Here is a 22740-nt window from a genome sequence, read left to right as displayed (position 1 = left end):
CCTGATGAAAAAACAGGCAGAAGGTGCTAAGATACAGACTTGACTTATGAGTACATTATGGTTTTGAAAATTGGTGTCCGCGGGGCGTCGTTCGGCCTTGCCGCGGTCCTAGGTGCGAGATCCCTCTCAAGTTGCTCCAGCTCATGCATAGTCTGCTTGACATAACCCATCATTGCCGAGAGGACGGTAACGCTGGTCATGTTCTCACATCGTAGACATCGTCTGGTGATGGCATGGGCAATGGCCTTGATCCTATGTCTGGTTTGCTTCTTCTCCATGAGTAAGCGTTTTATCTGATCGCTACATATCTTGAATGCCTGAGCATCCTGTACATGCTGATGCTTCAGTTGCCGTACTTCTAACTTCATCTGGGCCAACAAGTCGTACCAGTATCTGCTCTCAATTTGGAAATCCTTGGCCTGATTAGCTGCTCTAATCTCAAGTGTAGCCATCTCTCTCTTCATTTTAGCAACAGTTTTCTCGTGGTCGCCTTCCACTTGATTCAAGTATCGGCGATGCTTATCTGCTCTTGTATCCCACTGTGCCCTAAGCTCTGTTATGATGTTTTTAGATTTTTCTAAATCCTCTTGCCATTCCCTGACTTTGCCTTTTAGCCTTTTTATTAACTACTCATCTGATCGACGCCTTGGCTGTTTATCCGCATCCATCCTTATCTGTTTGATCTGTGCTCTGAGCATTTCGTTTTCCTGAATTAACCTGTTCTGCTCTCCCAGATCGGTAGCAACTTGCACGTTGTGCTCATATTTCAAGCTTTCCACTTGTTGCTTCAACCTGCTGATTTCGGCGCAATAGCCTCTTTCTTTTGCTAACCAATCCCACTGCTTTCGCGACGATTCGGCGAAATTCAGGATGTGGGGTCTCTTAGCCGGCCTTTCATGCTCAAGTTCCCTTCTATACCATGCAAGGTAACCTGGTGCCGTCTCACCTTTGGCTCGATCCCGTACGCAAGTATCTGATTTCAAATATTGACACTCACTCCAGATTTGGCGAATTTTCGCTTCTGGAAACTATCCGTCAGGACTTATCTCAACTGCTTGAGTGCTAAGATCTTCCTCATGAGGTACTGTCTGGCATCTTCCGAGCTGTCTCAAAACTCGGCAGGGCACGTAAGGTTGAATGCTCTTAAGCCCCATCAGTAAGAAATGAGTTTTAGCTGCCGGCATATATATGACCTCATCAACAGGCAACCATCCCAGCGTCCATTGTATTTGGCTGGCAGTAAGAGCTTGAAAGAACGAGGTCCATGCCAGGACTCCTTTGGGCAAACTAATCTCTTTGGTTCTCGTGTAAAATTCTTCTATGCAAGTCTTTTCCGGGGAACCATGGCTCAAAATCTCGGAACGATGGCAGAGGTGCTTGGTCATCCACATTTGTAGGAGCAAGTTACAACCTTCGAAAAATTTTCCCCCAGCTTTACAAGCTGTGAGGGCTCGGAAGATGTCAGATACCACCATAGGTACGAGCTGTGAGGTTGGATTTCCAACAAACCCACGAGACCTTTCAAATATTTCTTGACCTCATTCTGTCCTTCAACACCTAGATCATTCCACCATAGCCGTAACTTGACAGGGATTTTGGTCATTATTGAAAAATGTTCATTTTGCATCGTGCTCATACTGCACATTTATTAAGGTGGTTTTAACAAAATGACTTGACTCAATAATATTTTACAAAGGGGATCAAGTTTTGAACACGGCCTTTAAGTACTTCGGGGATGAAGATTTTAAGGCCGTGTGGGTCAACTGGACAAAAATACTAAACAAGACCCAAAGGTGGCTATTTTATGCAAAGTCAGCCTTCCGGCGTCCCTTTCGGGAGCATTCGGCTTTTTATGACAAAACAACATCACCTGACTTATTTATGACTCTTTAAAATTTGACACATTTTTTTTTAAATAAATACCCCTTTTTGAAAGTAATTAAAGAGAATATTTTTTTTGACCCTTTTTGCTAATTTTTTTTTTAGAAACCGGTCAGCATGCGGAACTGAAGCAAATAAATGCGCAAACAAGTAGGATGCAGCAGGATGGTCTTTTCATTTCAGGTTGCCTGTCCTAGACGGACCCAACCCCTGTGTTGAGTCCCCTAAGTCAAATGCAACATGATGCAAATAAGCGTTCCTACTAGGGATCCGGCATGAAGTCAAGTTATTCTAGGTTCGTAACCTGGGTATTTGTTCTAGACTGTGTACCCGAGCGGACAACTCGAGTCGAGGAGGGGGCTACGTACCGGGGACCCGCGAGATCGTCCGGCTTTGTAACTTGTCCGACCTCTTTCTTATTTCAGGTATTGACACTAACAGAATAGGGAGTCTCGACCAGCGAGCTTCTCCCCGGAGGTAAGAAAAGAAGGGTTTCGGCACAGTTTATATACAGTTCAGATAATATCAAAAGCGGTAAAAGACAACATTTAGCACTTTTATGCAAAACATGTAATAAAGATCAGATAATAAGCCAGATATAACAATTATTCTAAGCTCGAATTCTTGGACCCTGAACCAGTGGTTCTGGGTCACAATCCCCAGCAGAGTCGCCAGAGCTGTCACACCTCCTTTTTCCGCACCCGAGAGGGTACAAGGGAGTTTTTCCAATTAAAGGACAATCGAAACGGGATTTTTTTATTTATTTCAGAGTCGCCACTTGGGAGATTTAGGGTGTCCCAAGTCACCTAATCCCGAATCGAGGAAAAGAATGACTCTATATTACAGTCTGCGTACCAGAAATCCGGATAAGGAATTCTGTTAACCCGGGAGAAGGTGTTAGGCATTCCCGAGTTCCATGGTTCTAGCACGGTCGCTCAACTGTTATATTTGGCTTATTTATCTGATTTTAAATACAATATGAACTTATGTGCAAATTTTATCTTTTAACCGCTTTTATCATTTACTGTTATTTTTATCAAGAATTGCAACGTCGTGAAAACATATCTCGAACCACGTTACATCAATGTACCCGTGGTTATCGATATATCTCGACTCGGTTGAGATTTGGATTTGGGTCACATAAATGTGCACCCGAATTAAGGAAAATAAATTGTTAAAGGCGCGCCTAAAGCAACTAGCGTCTTGTTATTTTGGGGAAGGTCGTAAAAATTCGTTAAACGGCACATCCCGAATTCTAAATACTTTAATATATACATACATTTAGAGGGCCCCGCAGCTTTGTACATTTTTTGTTTGTCGAGGCTCGTCTCATTCTTACTTTTAAAAAGGAATTTGCGACGTCATGGACATGCATCTCGAACCACGTCACAATCAATGTACCCGTGATTAGAAACACATCTCGAATCCGTCGAGATTTGGATTTGGGTCACATAAATGCGCACCCGAATTTAAGAAGGTAAATTATTAAATACGGGCTTAAAGAGGCTATCGCGTTATTATTCCGGGAGGGTCGTGAGATTTGCTAAACGACCCGCCTTGGAAACTGAATGCTTCGATATATACATTTAACGAGGGCCCCGCAGCTTGTGCATTTTTATTTGTCGAGGCTCATCTCGTCCTTATTTTAAAAGGATATCCTATAGCAACTACGTTTCTTGTCGCGTTTGTCTCTACTAATTGAAAACAGAGATAGTCCTAGTTGATTACATGCTTGTAGGCTTATTTATAGCAGGATTCAAAATGCTTTTACAGAATAAGTAAACGTGATTACGCACACGGACAGCTGATTGAACATTACGGCCCAAATCCAGCTCATGCGGGATGGGCCAGACCTGGGCCACTGTTTGTTCGATGCGGGCCTGCTTGGTCTGTTTTGACCTGGGCTCAACCTTCATGCGGTTGAGATTGCAAGCTTTGTGTTCTTTGTTCTAAAGCATGGTTTACCAGTTAGATGAGGCAATTTATCGGAAGAGAAAGAACTTAACTAGTAGTGTACAGTTTTCATGCTTGGCATACATTAAAGAATTATACTACACAATTAAACTAAATCCAAGATACAACCTACTGCATTGGGAATACCTTTATCTAACAGCATACATATACAACTATCATTCAATCCCCTACATTGACATCAGCTAGGCTTGTAAGCTACCTTCAGTATCCCAAACAAAAATGTGAGCTATTAGACACTACATGACATTTAACACAACAGTCCATGTATATAAAAAAACATCTGCAGATCTTCTCTTTTACACTCATTGCTCAAACTTTCGAGTTACATTGGTAGTGTAATTGTGTACCTGGTAAGGAAAGCAAAGAAAGAAAGGAATGATCAGTTGAGTGGTATGCAACAAACACAACAACAGCAGATACACAGCAACAACACAGCAACAACAACCAGCCAACAATGATGAAGCTCCCGAGCAGTCGAGCAACAAACAAACAATCCCAGAACCAGTAATGAACTCACAGAAATAAACAGAGTATTCAATGCAGCAACACCAGCAGTTCAACAATCACAAGCAGCTCAATCAGGGCAAACAACAGAACTTGGCCAAGACAACTTGACCAAAGTGAACTCTTCTGTAGTTTTCAGACAGCGTTTGGTTACAATATTCTCAGAATTTATGTTTTTTTCTTTCAGTTTTTTTTAAAGAAAACCTTCTCTTTTAGGCTCCAAAAAGAATCCTCCCTCCTCTAACGGAAGGTCCCCCTTCTTATAGCCTAATCCCAGCACTTTACAGTCTGTGTGACAACTCAAAATTCCCCCTCCCTACTGTTTTTTCCACTCAGCTATTTTAAATAAACAGACTCCCATGACATCCCTGACAGCCCCTTTTTAACATTTATTAAACTAAAACAGGCCATGGGCAGCAAGAATATAATCTGACAGCATGTGCTGTCAGACTATTTTAATCCAAAAGGGCTTTATGCACATGTTGTGCACAAGTGCACATGCCCTCCAATTCTAACTGCAACTAAACAAAATCAATCCCTTTATATTTCTGATTCAAATACATCAATTGTAAATAGCTATAGTCGATCTTCAATTTTGATTCAAGCAATGTTCAACGAGACAAATCAAGCTGTTACCATTCAAACAGCTAAAACTATTTAACGACATGTATCGAATCGACTATACTAATTACAACATACACAATCAAAGCCAAGGATTAGAATCAAACAGTATCAGCAAGGGGTCAGATTGCACATGTCAATACAGAGGTTAACTTGGGGATTGATTACTCAAACAGTTTCAATTCAGTAAGTTATGCAGTTCACATACACATGCATTATCAGTGAATGAGGAAACATTTGATCAAATAACAGAGGTCCAGGCAAGGTGTGAGAAAACAGTTGGTAAAATTCAAAACACAATTTGAACAAGATGTTTGGCCATACGAATAGACCTTTAACACACACACGAACTGGAATGAAGAAGAGAAGACAAACTTACCTTAAAATCTTTGAAAGAAAAGATCAGGAAAATCAACTTGTGTTTGAACAGACCCTTCTCAAAGTTTAACGGACTTTAATCGAAGTGTTTCTCAAATGAGAAACCCTTCGATTAAGGTCCATTAGACCATAAACTCTTGGTTTAAACAGGCACGGAACAGGCACGGAACAGGCACGAGGAACCCATAATCGAAGTGTTTTGAGAAACACTTCGATTAAGGTCCATTAGACAATAAACTCTTGGTTTAAACAGGCACGGAACATGCACGGAATAGGCACGAAGAACCCTAGGGTTCGAAACAGCAGATCTGGGATTCGTGTTTCCCTGGTCAGATTCGGACCAAACCAAACATGGTTTGGTCACGAGGGAGGTTCGGGGACTGTCTAGTGTGAAGATGGTGAGGTTTGGTGTAGGTCAGAGTTCGACTCGAATCTTCAAATGAAGATTCGAGACGAAGGAAGGTGATTCGAGGCTAGGGGGTAACAGATCCATGTTCAGGACAGTGAGGTGGTCCTAGGGTGTTCAGAAGGTGATCATCGGCGTTCATGCCGTCGGGTTCTGGTGAAAGGGAAATCAGGGCGGCTGCTAGGGTTTGAGGGGTTTCAGTGTTTGGTGAAGACGATGAGTGGAGGGGGGTTCGGATAGGGGGCGTGGGGTACGATAGAAAGCTTATATACGATCTAAGGGTTTAGATCCTGGCCGTTGGATCAGATGAGATCTACGGCCAGGATCTATTCACTTAAGGAAGACGGTGTCGTTTTGGGTTTGATAGTGGGTGAGACCGGGTAAGGCTGGATCGGGTCAAAATTGGACGGGTTTAGGGGGGAAGGCCTGGGTCCGTTGGATCTAAGGGTTGGACGGTTCAGATTAATTTGACTGAAACGGCGTCGTTGAGGTGAAGTGATCAACCTGATCAGGACCGTTTGTTTGAGTCAGATCAACGGCTCCAATAAGGACGTTGATACGGCGTCGTTTGAATCAATGTTTGGGCAGGCCGGATTTGGACTGGACTTGAGTGCCGGTTTTGGGCCTATTTTTGTTTCATTTTTGGGCCCAAACCGATTTTCATCACTCTTTTTTTTTCTAATTTTAAAACAAAAATGAAATAAAAAAAAATGAAATTAAACAAACAACAATGCAACACTTTAAACAATTATCACACACATAAAAGTATTTAAGTAGGTTAAATCACAACCTAGAATGAATAATGCATATATATATTTTTGAATTTTCTTTCAACGACCGAATTACGGTTTGATTACTATGACAGACATACCTTGTATTTTGACTGATAAGATCAAAAATACAAAAATGGGACGAACCACAAATGACTAGCAGTACAGGTCATGAAAAATTGAAAATTTGTACAGCGAGGTCACTGGTCACTATTTTTGTTTTCTTTTGGAGTGATTGTCCGTGAAGCAAAAATCACGTGCTTACAAAGTGTATGGAAAAAATTGTACCAAAGATGCTTTTGCGCTCCTTGCCCCTTTCTAAACTTAAATCTTTTCAGTGCCACCTATAACTTTCTCGTTAGTTAATCCTAACGGTACTCCCAATATAATCCAACCCAGACAAACCCAAGCGTATCATGTTGTGTTGCAACTAGTAAGAAAGATGAAAGTACGAGTCTTTTCTCTCGAGTTTTTCATATTTTTTATAATTTAAATTCGGGGAGAAGGGAAAGTAGCAATTTCACGGTAACAAGGGGCATTAGGAACAAAAATAACTTGCGGAATGTATTCAAAATGAAACATGATAAGGGCAATACAGTACAGGCCAGACAAGAAAAATGTATATGAGCTTCTACAATTTCAACTCCTAGCTTAAGTGAAACTGATCGTCACGCATACTGAATAAAAGAGAAGAATCAAATCAAAGTAAATAAAGAGTCCTCAATTAAAATGCTATCTCGCTCAGCTAGGAAAAAGGTCTGAATGGTAGAAAGAAAACACAAAAACTTAAATTCTATTACTTCCAAGTTCCAATTCTATTGGTCAACAGTGCTGGCCTGTTGCCACTCCCCATCAACAGCTTCTTTCCACAATGTGACATTGTTATCCCCAGCGGCAACTGCTAACAAGTTTCCGGTTAGAGACCATGAGACCCTCCAAACAGGAGTCTTGAAGTCTTTAAGAACCTTGCCCTCCCACTGATCTCCCTCCTTTGCCACAGTCCATATGACAACTGTACCATCCTCTGAAGCACTAGCAATTGTTGACTTCGGTAGTCCCAAGTTTGGTGCCCAGGCTACATCCCTCACCCAGTTAGTGTGCATCTGAAGTGCAGGGAAGCAATCCATCTTCCAAATGCCGTTATATAACTTCCAAACCTTCACAGTGTTATCACATCCACCAGATGCCAGCTTTTGAACAGGTTCAAGCGCACCTGAACCAACCAAAGCCCCTGGAGCCATTGATGGTGCCCATGAAACTGATGTTACCCCAACTGGATGAGCTTGGTCTATTCTCGTAGTGTCCCAACCACCATCTGACCTAGCAGTGTGCACTGAGATATTACCATCAGAAGAACCACAAGCCAAGCAAAGCCCAAGTTCATGAGGAGCCCATGAAATGGAGTTAACCGATGATTTGTGGTCACTAAAAACATGAGCTTGTGTCCACTCATTCTGATTGCCTTCCTTCCAGATTATTACCTTACCATCGTAGGAGCAGGAAGCAAGGATTGAGCCAAATTTAGGATGAGCCCAGGCAGCCTGCCAAACAGGACCAGTATGACCGCTCAAAGTAGCAAGGTGTTGTGAAGCAGCATTGTTGCTCACACCAGTTATTTTTATGGTGGTATCAGAAGATGCTGTAGCCACACGTTTTCCATAATAGTCCATAGTAACATCGTGAACTATGTCATTGTGACCAGTTTCAATCTTCTGTGCTGGCATTTTCCCTTGCCGCTACTGATATAAAAGCTCCTGCGTTTATGGTCAGATCCAATTTTAGTATATATGTCAGTTAGAAAGATAAAATTTTAAAGAGAGTTCTCTTCCCCACCATTATTTGGCTACGAAAATAAGAGATTCTTCAACCAAAGTCAGTTACAAAGCCTAACAATAGAAACGCAACTCAAGCAACTATACAAACTAAAATATACGTCGTAAATAAGAACATTCAGGTGAATTAATATTTGCAAATCCATTTTTAAAGAGAAGATAAGAGCTTTTTCATGCCATTATTTTAAGCTTGTTCATTTCAATACACCAGAGAAGAAGATAAAGGAGAAGCCTTCATTTGTCATAAACGCAGGCAGCACAAAGAAAAGACAAATGGTTTATCACTGAACATGTTATATTTTGAATAAGATAGGTAGGGGTTTTGGGGAGGATTACATAGGTGAAAAGTCACTAAAAGGCAAAAGCCGTAGATTTGAGGAGGCAGAGAATCTAAATCAAAGCAGATTAGCCAAAATATAAATCAGATTACGCATCCAATGAATTGATATATCAATACATGATATGGATAATGATTTGGGGAAAGACTGCAGCTTAACTCATAAGATCCTTTTAAAATAGTCAAAAGAGATTGTTAATTAGTCAACACATACATCAAGCCAACAAAATACACACAAAGCACTTTAAAAACTAAGATTAACTACTTAGTAAATAGTCTATGGGTCCGAAAGGTCAAATCCAAATCCTCTCCTCTAACCCAGTATTTTTCACGCTGTTCTCACCTATAATAAGTTAAGCTGCCCTGATTGGGGTTCCTAGTTTCAACGATAAATATTACAGTTGGCTTCTGCACTCTTTTGAACATAATACTCATAAGACAAAAATACTAAAATGACCATTGATTCAATCAAAGGTTATCGTGAAATATCAGCTAAGTTCATATACTCCTGAATAAAAAATAACTATGTAATCCACATAAGTCCTTCCCCTAAACCAATGATTACTGTTCAGAAAAGATAAACATGACATTCTTTCTAGAGACTGACTTCCAACCAAGGTTTATATACGCTTGAACTGTGGAAAAAAAAGTATGTCTATAGATTTAAAACAGTACATAGAAAAATTCCTTTCTGGCAAATAACCTACTTCAACCTACCTACACGTTCATCAACTGATTTGAACCTCTAACAATAAAGAAGTAGAAAACTAAGAACACACATATTTTGTACTGTTCTGCTGGATCTATTGGGGAGTATTTTGCATAGCTTCCCAAGCTATGCTAGAAGAAGAAAAAGGTTCTTTTCTCTGAGGACAATACAATGGCATAAGAGAATGATCCTAGGGCAACATTTAAAGAACAACTTTATTTTGCAGCAGATGCCGACGTCCCTTAAATTCCAGGCTTACATGAGCATCTCGTCTTGCCAGTACTAACTGTATAGACAGATAGATATATAGTAATAGCGATTCCATCTCAAAAAATATCTATAGTTATAAAGAACATTCAAAGAGAAGCACTCAATCAATTAACACCAAGATACAATAAATTGCTCAGGGAGGGGCAAACAAACGGCTCCCGAGAACAAAATTGGGGTTCCCTGAGCTTCTCCATGCTCCATAAGATGTGTCTAACAACCAATTCACGGATCGCCGAATTCCAGATTACACATAGACACATAAGAATAGAAGAGGTAAAAATGATATCTATTGAATCGAAAAATACATGCCTAACTAGATCTGGGATTTCCGCGTGGATCTTAAACCGGGTCGACCCAAAACGAATAGAGCGAATGCGAAAAATTAGAACAGCACAGAGATGTAGCGAAAAGAATAATCATATCCAGATCTCAATGCAACCAGATTAAGTTGTTACCTGTATTCAAGCGCGATAGAGAGGAGAACTGCTATTTCGCCTCAAACCTGGAGAGAGATGATATTTAAGTGGTTTCTACTTCTAAAATGCTTTTACATCAAATCAACTCCCATGGGTTTTATTTATTTTATTTTATTTTATTTTTACTTTTTTGCGTTATTAATTAAGACAAATAATTGCAGTGTAAAATTCTGCATAAAATAGTTGGAGAGGTTAGAAAATGTAATTTTTATATGACTAATGCAAAATTCCATATAACTAATGAGTTGTTGAGGTAAAAATTAACTGAATTCACATTAAAAGTTGTGCATACATATTAATTTATGCAGAATAAAATTAGATAAAAAATACATTAGTTTGCAATATGGAGATTAAAGTACGTGCAGAAAAAAAATACCCTCAAATAGGTAATTCTCATATAACATGACAACCAAATAACCCACTAGAAGTCATTTGATTTACGAACAACATTATATGCATATATCGTAATATTACAAAATTAATAATCACTGAAATTCTTAATGCACATATAATGCGTTGTACTAGTACGTATATATTAGAAAAATTTACCATTTTACATCCGCCTTTAATTAAATAAAAAAGTAGAAGAATAAAACCAACTATATTTTGGTCATTTGGAATAATCCGTTCAACTCCACTATACTCGCATAGCATAAGGTAGTAAAATTTATTTGCCCCAAATATTTAACGGTGAATTGTCTTATAAAAATAACAAAATAAAATAAAATCTTACAGTAATTGTTGTTTACAGTTATGAATATTTTAAAAGTATTTGAATAATCAAGGTAATGAAATTACCTTATTACGGTAAAAATAGTTGTAGTGTCATTATTTTAACACATTTTATTAAAAGAATTATTACAAAAGTATATTAATATACAGTTTCAACTTAATTAATTAAACAAGGATCGGTATGTGATCGTTGTCAAATGAGAAATATCAAAGTTTTCCTACTTTAGTTGGAAAAACAGCGCAAGTCTTCCTTCCCATCACACTGGAGTACTCAGTAGTTCCGATACTCTCCGATCACCCATATTACTCAGCAGATCTGAGTCCTCCGCCGCCGATCACCGCCCTTTAGCATGGCCTTCTCATCCCGCCGCGGCGGAGCTGGGTGGGCGCATTCACTCCTCCCCACCACCAAACCATCTCCTTCCCGACAAACTCGTAAATCTCGCAAACGAACCGCCCTCAGAGACTTCCTCCGCTCAAACTTCTTCACAATTGGCCTCTCTTTCTCTATCTTCGTCTTCCTTCTCATCATCTACAGCTACGGAGTTCCTAAACCCCTTCTCTCATCCCATTTCCGGGCTGCCCGAGCCCGATTTCCTCGGCCCAGAAAGCCCAGTTATCGTAAATCTCCAGGAAGCGACGCCGTTTCGGGTGCGGTTGTTGATATTACTACTAAAGGTTTGTATGATAAGATTCAGTTTAAGGATGAAGATGGTGGGGCCTGGAAGCAGGGTTGGAAGGTGACTTACAAAGGGGACGAGTGGGATTCTGAGAAATTGAAAATATTTGTGGTCCCACATTCACATAATGATCCTGGTTGGAAACTTACGGTTGAGGAATATTATGATAGACAGTCCAAGCACATCCTTGATACCCTTGTTGAAACGCTTCCAAAGGTAATTTCAGTGTCAAGTTTAGTGTTAAGATTAATTAGGCGTGGATTTAAGTTATATGCATTGACAATATAATTAATTTTTGTACACCATCAGTGTAATTTAACCTGTTATAAGAGGTTATTTACCATTTGTTCTATGTTATCAATCAATGCTGTTAAATAGTGTTACTTGCAGTTACCTTTTAAGTACCTGATTGTGTAAATATATTTTAATTGAGCTGATTTAAGTGTGTGTTTAGGCAATCATACCTTTCAAGAACCCCTTTATAATGTTGGAATGAAACTGGCCCAAATGGAGCAGAATGGATATGTCATATAACATGCCTTAACTAGTTTGGCATTGAGGCATATTAGTAGCGGTAGTTGTTGTTCATTGTTTATCATAGCTGTTGAATTGCTGAATGACTTTTTGGTTGTTGAATTCTGTTCCTTCTAGGACTCTCGGCGGAAATTTATATGGGAAGAGATGTCCTATCTGGAGAGATGGTGGAGGGATGCAACAGATGAAAAGAAAGAGGCATTCGCCAATCTAGTGAGGAATGGGCAGCTAGAAATTGTTGGAGGTGGTTGGGTGATGAATGATGAGGTAAACCTCCATGAGCGTCACATAGCTATGAAACAGTAGAACATTAGTTTTACGGCCAAATGAATTCTGAAGTTGATGCGTGAAAATCATATATTTTCTCTCTCTTGTTGGTTATTTTTGATAGTTCTTTCTGAGCATGAATATATTCAGGACTTGGTAAAATCAGGTCAAGCATGCGGTTCAAAGAACAAGTTTCCATGGTTTTAATATGGCAACTTATTCTGAGGGAGTCATGATTCTTCCTGTAATGAAATTCAAAGTGTAATTGCAGTGATAAATAGCTTTTCAGTGCATAAATTGGTTAAAATATTTAAAAGGAAATGCCATAATTAATAGAAAAATTCGTTCAAATACAGATATTAAATTGCTTTTGAAGGATTCAAATTTGTTTTGAGTAATCCTGTAAACAGCATTTGGAAATGGAGCTTTTGGCAATCTTATGTCATTATGGTTGACTTACGGCCTTTCATCTTTTTCTTTGTCTGCAGGCTAATTCACATTACTTCGCAATCATTGAACAGGTAAGCAAGAGGCTTTTCTTTTAATCGTCACTGCCTTAGTTATCTATGCAAATTTGCTGTATCATGCAGTAATGATTGTATCTATAAATGAAAAAGAGGATATTGTATCTTCCTTTTGGTTGTAGTTGTGGAATTTTGCTTATGATTTGTAATTATGACAGATTAGAACACTATTAGAAATCGAGAATATTTCTTTAATTTAGGGAAGTGCTATGGTGGTTTTTGTCCTCTAAGTATAATTCTAGATTTGTTTTCAATGTTGTTGTGGACCTTGTGGTGAATGCTGATTGTTGGAATACTTGACACATGGAGTAAGTGGTTTATGTCGTTATACTTTTGTATTTCAGGTAACTCTCAAATGATTAATAATGTTAGGAACCGTAAAAAGCTTGTGAGCATGCTAAATTTGGTACTCTTGTGATTGATAGTTAGCTCAGTTTGTGAAAATTAATGAGATATCAAACACTCATAAAGGCCACATGCTATTGCATTAGAACTGGTATATTTTACTTTTCATATAATTATCAAAAGATTACGTCTTATATATAAAAGAGTCATAGCTAAAATCTTAAAATTCATCCAATCTTTTTCTCTAGTAAATATGTTATAGGAAATTTCATCTAGAGTTATTAAATATTGGCTGTAACTGGAATGTATCTTGCGTGGAAATTTGTTAAATCGATTTCACTATTTGAGATTATTAACCTAAAGGGGGTATTAATTATTAAAGGTCAACTGAATCTTTGGCATATGGGTACATGCTGATTTCCGCATCTTGATAGTTTCACATTACATAGATATTATGTCGTTTGACTAACAATCAAAAGAAGATTTGATGTCATTTAACTCTAGTTAGCCTGCGAGATTGTTGCAAATTTCTTTGCCAATCTAACCTGATTTAAATTAGATCTACCGATTGGATAAAGTAGTTTTTCTCCCATCCTTGTTTTGCATGTTTTGGTGCTTATTCTGTTTTCTTCTTAATGCATGATGGTCTCTTATTCGTATGCTTCTCATTCTGTTATGTACTTCTCTTCAATATTCGCTAATGTAGATCTTGGTTTTTGCATTCATGTTCAGATTACAGAAGGAAATATGTGGTTGAATGAGACTATAGGTGTAATTCCTAAAAATTCTTGGTCTATTGATCCTTTTGGTTATTCACCAACTATGGCATATCTTTTGCGGCGTATGGGTTTCGAGAACATGCTTATACAGAGAACTCATTATGAGTTGAAAAAGGAACTTGCTTTATACCAGAATTTGGAATACGTGTGGCGGCAGAGCTGGGATGCTGAAGAAAGAACTGATATTTTTGTCCATATGATGCCATTTTATTCCTATGATATTCCACATACTTGTGGGCCTGAGCCTGCAATTTGTTGTCAGTTTGACTTTGCTCGAATGTATGGGTTTCCCTATGAACGATGTCCTTGGGGAGAAAATCCTGAAGAGACCACCCCGGAAAATGTGAAGGAAAGAGCACTTAAACTATTAGATCAGTATAGAAAGAAATCAACACTATATCGAACAAATACACTTCTTGTTCCCCTCGGTGATGATTTCCGATATGTCAGTGTTGATGAAGCAGAAGCTCAGTTTCGGAATTACCAACTGCTGTTTGATTATATCAATTCTAACCCTAGCTTGAATGCAGAGGCAAAGTTTGGTACTTTAGATGATTATTTCCGAACGCTGCGCGATGAGGCTGAAAGAATAAACTATTCTCGTCCGCATGAGATTGGTTCTGGTGAGATTGGAGGTTTTCCTTCTCTGTCAGGTGATTTCTTCACTTATTCTGACAGGCAACAGGATTACTGGAGTGGCTATTATGTCTCCAGGCCTTTCTTCAAGGCAGTTGATCGTGTTTTGGAGCATAACCTTCGCAGCGCCGAAATGTTGATGGCTTTCCTATTAGGATACTGCCAGAGAGCACAGTGTGAAAAATTGCCTACTGGATTTTCCTACAAGTTGACTGCAGCGAGAAGGAACTTGGCACTTTTTCAGCATCATGATGGGGTCACTGGTACTGCCAAGGACCATGTGGTGCAGGACTACGGGACACGGATGCACATGGCTCTGCAAGACCTTCAAATTTTTATGTCTAAGGCTATTGAGGTGTTGTTGGGGATCCGCCATGAGAAAAATGACCAACATCCTTCTCAGTTTGAACCAGCACAGGTAAGATCTAAATATGATGCCCAACCAGTGGTTAAAGTCATTAGTGCTCGTGAAGGAACTGTTCAGACTGTGGTCCTTTTTAATCCATCAGAGCAGACAAGAAATGAAGTTGTCATGGTCACTGTTGAGAGGCCGGATGTAACAATCTTGGACTCAAACTGGACATGTATTAAAAGCCAGATATCTCCAGAATTGTCACATGATAAGGAAAAAACTTTTTCGAGAAGGCATCGTGTCTACTGGAAAGCTTCAGTACCTGCCATGGGATTGCAAACGTATTATGTTGCTAATGGATTTGCTGGATGTGAGAAGGCCATACCTGCACAACTTAGAATATTAGTGCCGTCTGGAAATTTCTCCTGCCCTGCACCATACACTTGCTCAAAGTTGGACAGCAATGAAGCAGCAATCCAGAATGAACATCTGACAGTAACCTTCAGTACCAAGTTTGGCTTGTTGCAGAAAGTAAGCCATAGTGATGGTAGACAAAATGTTATAGATGAAGAAATTGATATGTACTCTAGCTCAGGTGGAGCCTACCTGTTCAAACCGGAGGGTGAGGCTGAGCCAATCATACAAGCTGGTGGGATAATGGTTGTCTCGGAGGGCCATTTGGTACAGGAGGTCTATTCTTACCCAATGACAGCATGGGACAAGTCTCCAATTTCCCACAGTACCCGTATATATAATGGTCATAATACCATACAGGAACACATTATTGAGAAGGAGTATCATGTTGAGCTTCTTGGTCATGAATTCAATGACAGGGAATTGATAGTTAGGTACAAGACTGATATCGAGAACAAAAGGATCTTCCATTCTGATCTAAATGGATTTCAGATGAGCCGTAGAGAAACCTATGATAAGATCCCTACACAGGGCAACTATTATCCAATGCCTTCCCTTGCATTTATGCAAGGACCAAGTGGATATCGCTTCTCAGTCCACACTCGGCAGTCTTTGGGTGTTGCAAGTCTCAAGGATGGATGGTTGGAGATAATGCTTGACAGGAGATTGGTAAGGGATGATGGACGTGGTCTAGGCCAAGCAGTGATGGATAACCGCGCAATGAATGTTGTTTTCCATATTCTTTTGGAGTCTAATATTACAGCAGCTGCAAACCACACTACAGGTCCTCATCCCCTACATCCTTCCCTTTTATCGCATTTGGTTGGTGCCCACCTAAACTATCCTCTTCATGTATTCATTGCTAAGAAGTCTGAAGAAATCTCTGTACAGCCACCCCCTAGGTCCTTTTCTCCCCTGGCAGCTTCTTTACCATGTGACTTGCATATTGTCAACTTCAAGGTTCCTCGCCCTCTCAAGTATACTCAACAACAACCTGAAGAGCCTAGATTTGTCCTAGTCTTTCAGAGACGTCACTGGGATTCTTCTTACTGTCGAAAGGGCAGGTCAGAATGTTCAAGTGTAGCTGATGTGCCCGTTAATCTCTTTGACATGTTCAAGAGCCTAGCTGTGTTGAATGCAAAGGCTACTTCTTTAAATCTTTTGCATGACGATGCAGAGATGCTTGGTTATAGTGACCATTTTGGAGATGGAGCTCATGACGGGCATGTCCTCATTTCCCCAATGGAGATACAGGCTTATAAATTGGAACTAAGGCCCCACCAGTGAAGGTAGAGCACTTGTATATTTTTCCCCCAACTGAAGCTGAATTAGGGCGTGCTAGTGTAAGGGCCACCACTGCAACTCTTTTTCCAAATTATAACTGGATTCATCTACTGTAATTTGGAAAGATGAAGGTAGAAATTCTGACAGTTGTGGTTTGCCTAGTGGGTTTTTTGACATTGCCAGTTGAGCCTGAGGGCCTGGGAAGTATTCTTGCTGTAACAGCTACTTCAGAAAATATGCAGAGAACTTTACCAAAGCTGCTGGTGTTGACAGTATATCTCATCACATAAAAGGAGGAGTGCATTGCACATGGTTCTCTTCCAGGAATGTGTTAAAGTTTGCGGGATTAGAATGTTCAGGTAATTTTGAATCAGATAGGATAGAAATTGAGGTTGTTTAGAATACAAAGTTATTTTGTTATTATGCTAATGATGGCATTGCTTGTTGTCCAAATGAGTCGTGAAACACAATTGTCTAAGAAGGATCCCTTAGGAAGTAAATGGCAGCATGCTGGGATGGAAATGTTGTGTTTCTCACTTACATTCTAGCTTACCTTTCATAAACTTGATATCATGTATATTAAGAATATCAGCGCATCTCGTTTATTGATTCGGCAATATTCCACTTCACACAAATATGTAGCAGACGGACTCAACATATAACATCAAACTTCTAAGATAAATGCTCGTCGAATTTTCCTCCGAGCACACTGATGAATCTCGGGGCAAGTGCGTAGATAGCCATTCTCAGGAATGTTATTTAGAGATTAGCTAGTATTTATTGTCTTGAAATTTTAAACTAAAAATCTTTAAGGGGTATTATCACTTTTATTCCGCTCCAGAGACTATTTACATTCGGTAGTCGAAAAAATGTTTAAAAATAACATACATAATGTATATATATACTAAAAATATATAATTTTTTGGCTATTATTTTGAGAGTGGTTATACAATGTCATTTTCCCAAAATCTTCGGGACACGTTTGTTCCTGAAAAATTGAATTGTAAAACTGAAATTCAAGACTCATTGGCTAATTCTTAAATAGCAGTTATTATAGTGGTTACGTTGTGTCATTTCTACATGAATCTTTAACAAATATGGGCTAGCTCTATCTATTTCTCTCTCTATCTATATATACATAGAGAGAGGGACCATTCAAAAATAATTTTTTCTATTTCCTATTATGCATGAATTGCTATTTGCTAAGATGATCTCTTAGTCCGTCTGCGCCCTGTAATAAGCTTGTAATTATATTTATTGTATATCACATTAATTTTTAAGAAAGCTGATGTTGATTTTATAGATTCATCTACGTCTACTATATTTTGGCAACTTATGGCTCATGTTTTGCTCATTATTTGAATCTGGAAATTACTTGCCATAAGTAAGCAGTTCAATTTAAATGAAGCTTTTGCATTTTGAAGATTTTCAAGCATTAACATCTACTGCATCTTTTCTTTTGAATTTATCTTTTTTAGTATTATCTTGAATATATTTTCTAATATTACCTACAGTTAAATTAATTAAACTCATAGTCCAATAGTATCACAGAAATGAATTTTTGGGAACTATTTAATTAAGAATTTAAGAGTTTGAAGAATTCTAAAACCTCTTAAAAAGCGGTAACAGAATGCTTTACACAAGTCAATCCCAATCACAATGCAACCTCCTCCTTCTTCTTCACCCCCCCCCCCCCCCCGATTCCAACGAGATTGCATGCAAAACGGAGAAACTAACTGGTACCGGCTGAAACTCCACTTTTTCATCTCGTATTTTTCTGCAGACGGCTTAATTCGTAAAGGAAAGTAATTTAATTACATCTCTTACTTTTTCATTTTGGTCTTAGATTTATAATCATCGAGATTACCGACGAGCTAGCGTCTAATCGGAGAATTTCCGCCGACGAGCTTCTAATTGGCCCTTTGCATTCCCGCCGGCCGCCTCCTTTGCGTGAATAAAGTTTAAATCAGGTGTGTTTATGCCTTTACATAAACTATACTTTCAACATGTTAAGTTATTGCTATTAATTAAACAGCGGCAGATTTAGAACTTTTTAGTACAACTGTGCAGTACACTATACATTTGCGACGTACAAAACCGATTGCCACTGAATCACTGATATTGAATTGAAATGAGTAAATATTAAATAAAGATACATTAATAGGCTTCTGTTTATTGTCCATAAAACCATTGATGGTCTACTAACCATTTACGCAATTTCTTATTTTGGTGCCCTCTACTTTATATCCATACATCTTTTTAGGAAACGTACGACGTTCAATTTTGTGTGTCATTACTCTGAGTTTGGACCATATATGCACCATTATGCGATAAATGGAGCTTGCAACTTTATATTATTGTTTAATGCATGCAAGAAAGGAGATGCACTTACACATAATAAAAAGTTTGTAACTCTTATCTATATATCACATCAATAAATAAAAGGGTAGCTCGGTGCACTAAGCTCGTGCTATGAGTGAGGTCCGGGAAAGGGCTAGACTATAAGGGGTCGTTTGATAGGAGGTATTAGAAAAAAATAATGCAAGCAGCAGCTCTATGCATTACTAATACATCCTACTTTGCATTATCCTATGCATAAGTAATGCATAGAAAACCATGGCATTAGTAATACCAAGGCTATTAATGCATGCAATGCATGATTAAAGATAAAATTGTCCTTAAAGTCCCTTAAAGCTAGAGAATATGGAGGACATTATTGTAAACAATTATTTTTCTTAAAAATTATGCAATGCATTATAATTTTAATATACCACATCAAACAATAGATAAGAAATAATATCTCCATAACTAATGCTTGCACTACTAACACATGCATTATTAATACACCTTATTCCTCACTATTCTTATACACCCTACCAAACAACCCCTAAGGATTTATTCTACGCAACCTTACCCTGCATTTATGCAAGAGATTATTTCCACGGCTTGAACCCGTGATCTCTGGATCACATGACATTAACTTAACCAGTTACGCGAAGGCTCCCTTCTATATATATATCGCAATAAATGTTTTGTAAAAATGGTGCATATATGGCATTGGCGTCACAAATTTAGATGACTACACATTGGGCTAAATGTGATTAGCTCGTTCAGAATATTCGGAAGGTTAAACGTTTTGGTCTTGAACTTGATTTGCTTATGGGGGTTTCTAAGCACTAAGCAAAGGAAAAGTGGTCAAAAGGATAAAAAAGGAAGTGAATTCCATATCACCAAACCACCACCACTTCACTGCCAATTGGAGCAATTTCATTACTCATTCACCACTAAATAAAATATTTTTAACTCTTTGTTCTTTGTATCTTGGAGATGAAAACCTTTTCTTCTCGATGTTGTCATTGTAGCATCTTTATGTCAACATTCTCTTCTTTTGTTCCTAAAAAAAAGGATATTGCGTCACATAGATTAGCTGATGATCTGGATCAAAAATTGAAGGGACCTGAAGTACTATTATTGCACTCGTTGCTTTTTAATTATAAGTATTGGAAATATGTTACAATGGAGCATAAGGGATGATTTAAAAAGAATTCATTTAGTTGACCTTAGCAAGCTACTTTTAAGATTCAGATTTTTATTTATTATCAGATCATATAAGATAAGGAGCATCCGATTATGTTACTTGATCACGCCCAACTATGCCTTATAAAAATGACTAAGTAGTCGTTACAAATATAATCCGATTTACAAGTCCGGAGTCGAATCCCATAAAGAACTAAGGTTTAGCTACAACTGTTCATTATCACCAAGAAGACAAGTTCGAATAATTTCGAAGTTATAAATATTAAGATTCTTATGTCTAACTAATTAACTAACAAATTAAAATAGTAAATTAACGACTAAAGATACTAAGGATTGGAGACAAGATTAATAAGGTCTAGAGTTGTGATTTCCCCAATTGTCGAAATCCTTCCGCTACGCCTCATATAACTTCGTCTAAGTATTCTCTATCGATCGTGAGTACTTCGGATGTTGTAATTCTCTTCCGAGCAAATAAAACAATTTACTAGACGTACTCTTCGGAACTACGCTAGCTAGCACTAGTTTACCGCTACTAAGATCGCACCAATGTTTCGTTATTCCTAATCCCACCTTTAAACCCTTCGTATTGATTCCTCACATACGTTAACAGTGATGTTGTTCAACAACTACCTAAGTATGTACCCTTTCCCAAGCAATACATAATAAATAGGTACAGTCAATTGATGACCATTCAATCAACAGACATAAGCATGTAGTTGAACAAGTAAAGAAATTCAAAGGCAAAATATATTCAAACTTAACAAGAATTCAACCTCCAAAAGGTTCTATCAAAATCCTAAATAATAAATTAGCTACTCATAGTAGTATGTGAAAATATAATACTAAAATTCATAACCAACAATAGAAAACCGGAAGAAGAAAGGAAAAAACTCGTGGTTGAATCTTCCTCCTTACTCCTAGTGTATTCTTGCCTCCATAAGTGTTGTATTCTTGCCTCCATAGATGTTGTGTAACCCTAAAGTAGTGTCGCATCCTCTAAAGTTACTTAGGATGTATTTATATGACCTAAGGTAGGGTGAAGGGCCGTCCAAGGCAATCCAAAATCGAATAGGAGAATTGGAGGGCGCGTCTGCCTTCGCGCAACGCGCGACCATAGGCGCAGACTTAACTTTTGCAATTTTTCAATTCGGGAAGCGATCCGTGCCTTTGCTTTGCTTCACTGTTTTGTGCCTTCATTTTTCTTCTTTTTCGCGTCCATTCTCGTGCCACACACGAGATTGGACGAGCTCTCAATTCTTTCCATCTCTTCCTTTTTGTGTCAAATTGTCATCTTTTGATCATTTATTATCCAAACTCGTTCCTACGCATAAGAAACACATTAATATGCAAATTTACTCAAAAATATACATTTTTCATCATTTATCATTGCTCGGACACGGGTGTGGATCTAAATATTGAATTAATTATCACTTTAATTTTCGGATTTTAGGATACAGATCAACGTCACTCTTAAATGAACAATGATTATTGTGTAATTATAATTTGTTTTTTTGCTTGTTAGTTTAATTAAATATTCATGAGCTTACCTGTTACTACTTAATTTCATTGACAATGTACATTTTTGAGAATTCAACACGAGTTCGACAATATATTTTAAAAAAATATGAGTTCTTTCCTCTGTTATAGTTGTAAGTTTTAATGCATACTGCGTACGTGGTAATGTTTATCAGTTTGTTCCAATGAACATTCACAAGCTGCACATTTTACCTACTTGATGCCTTGCGTGGTTTTGGTCTCATTCAGCACCTAAGGCACACAAATCAAAGTTTGGGCGTAACGGTGCTGTAAAGCATATATAGTACTTTTCTACTTAAGGAAACTTTTTTTTCTTCTAAAACTTTTACATAGTAAAAATAAATTAAATCTCTTCCTTAGTTGGCCTTCGTAACACTAATTTCTTTTAGGTTTTTTATGTTCATCTCTCGTATTTTTAATTTAAAAATAAATTCTGCGAAAGCCTATCTTCTACGTTTTCTTTTGAACGTTTTGTTATGTTCCCAACACACAATTTTCAGGGAAACAAAAATTTGATTTTTCAATTTAGGGAGAAAAAAAGAAAGAATAACACACATACGAAAAGGATTGTTCTTACTTCTTAGGGTTAAACCATAATCTATTTGTAAAGAAAACGCCAAATTCCGTTAAACTCGAAGTTATAGCAGTCACGTTTTCCTGTTTATAATTGAATAGATTGTTTCTGTATTTATCCAATTTGCAGTAAGTAGTAAATATATGTTTCTGAACCATATTACCTGGCAAGTTTTAAGGTAATCCAAGTGGTTGCAACTGCCATATGTCAAAGCACAGTAAGCATTAATATGCAACATCATGAAACTAACATACGTTTGGGAGTCAGAAATGTTATGAGCTTTTCTGCATGAAGACACAAATAAAAGTATCTATAATTAAACGTCACGACACTGCCAACTTAAAACGTGGAATGCTATATAATGTATGCTTTTTAGACTTACAAAAAT

At 38.1% G+C, this 22740-nt stretch overlaps 2 protein-coding genes across 2 annotated transcripts; one reads left to right on the top strand and one right to left on the bottom strand.

Annotated features, from left to right (window-relative positions):
- Positions 1 to 7072: 7072 nt before the first annotated feature.
- On the bottom strand, positions 7073 to 10241 carry LOC104211403 (protein transport protein SEC13 homolog B). Its single transcript, XM_070167656.1, has 2 exons — positions 10138 to 10241; positions 7073 to 8288 (listed from the first exon to the last, which is right to left on the bottom strand). The coding sequence occupies exon 2, from the start codon at positions 8256 to 8258 to the stop codon at positions 7350 to 7352; it is 909 nt and encodes a 302-aa protein (XP_070023757.1). The 5' UTR covers positions 8259 to 8288; positions 10138 to 10241; the 3' UTR covers positions 7073 to 7349.
- An 821-nt stretch (positions 10242 to 11062) lies between these two features.
- On the top strand, positions 11063 to 17322 carry LOC104211404 (alpha-mannosidase 2). The gene is made up of 4 exons (XM_009760453.2): positions 11063 to 11786; positions 12222 to 12371; positions 12860 to 12892; positions 13973 to 17322. The coding sequence occupies exons 1-4, from the start codon at positions 11241 to 11243 to the stop codon at positions 16706 to 16708; spliced, it is 3465 nt and encodes a 1154-aa protein (XP_009758755.1). The 5' UTR covers positions 11063 to 11240; the 3' UTR covers positions 16709 to 17322.
- Positions 17323 to 22740: the final 5418 nt, after the last annotated feature.

The sequence above is a fragment of the Nicotiana sylvestris genome, chromosome 2 (genome assembly GCF_000393655.2).
Source record: "Nicotiana sylvestris chromosome 2, ASM39365v2, whole genome shotgun sequence".
Classification (NCBI taxonomy): domain Eukaryota; kingdom Viridiplantae; phylum Streptophyta; class Magnoliopsida; order Solanales; family Solanaceae; genus Nicotiana; species Nicotiana sylvestris.
The sequence above is the reverse complement of the archived record's forward strand: the minus strand, read 5'-3'. Positions and strand labels throughout refer to the sequence as shown.

Bases quoted from the DNA above. Each gene is read 5' to 3' on its own strand.
- LOC104211403 (XM_070167656.1), bottom strand. From the start codon at position 8,258: ATGCCAGCACAGAAGATTGAAACTGGTCACAATGACATAGTTCACGAT.
- LOC104211404 (XM_009760453.2), top strand. From the start codon at position 11,241: ATGGCCTTCTCATCCCGCCGCGGCGGAGCTGGGTGGGCGCATTCACTC. The intron at 11,787-12,221 runs GTAATTTCAGTG...TGTTCCTTCTAG, and splicing joins TTGTTGAAACGCTTCCAAAG to GACTCTCGGCGGAAATTTAT. The intron at 12,372-12,859 runs GTAAACCTCCAT...CTTTGTCTGCAG, and splicing joins GTTGGGTGATGAATGATGAG to GCTAATTCACATTACTTCGC.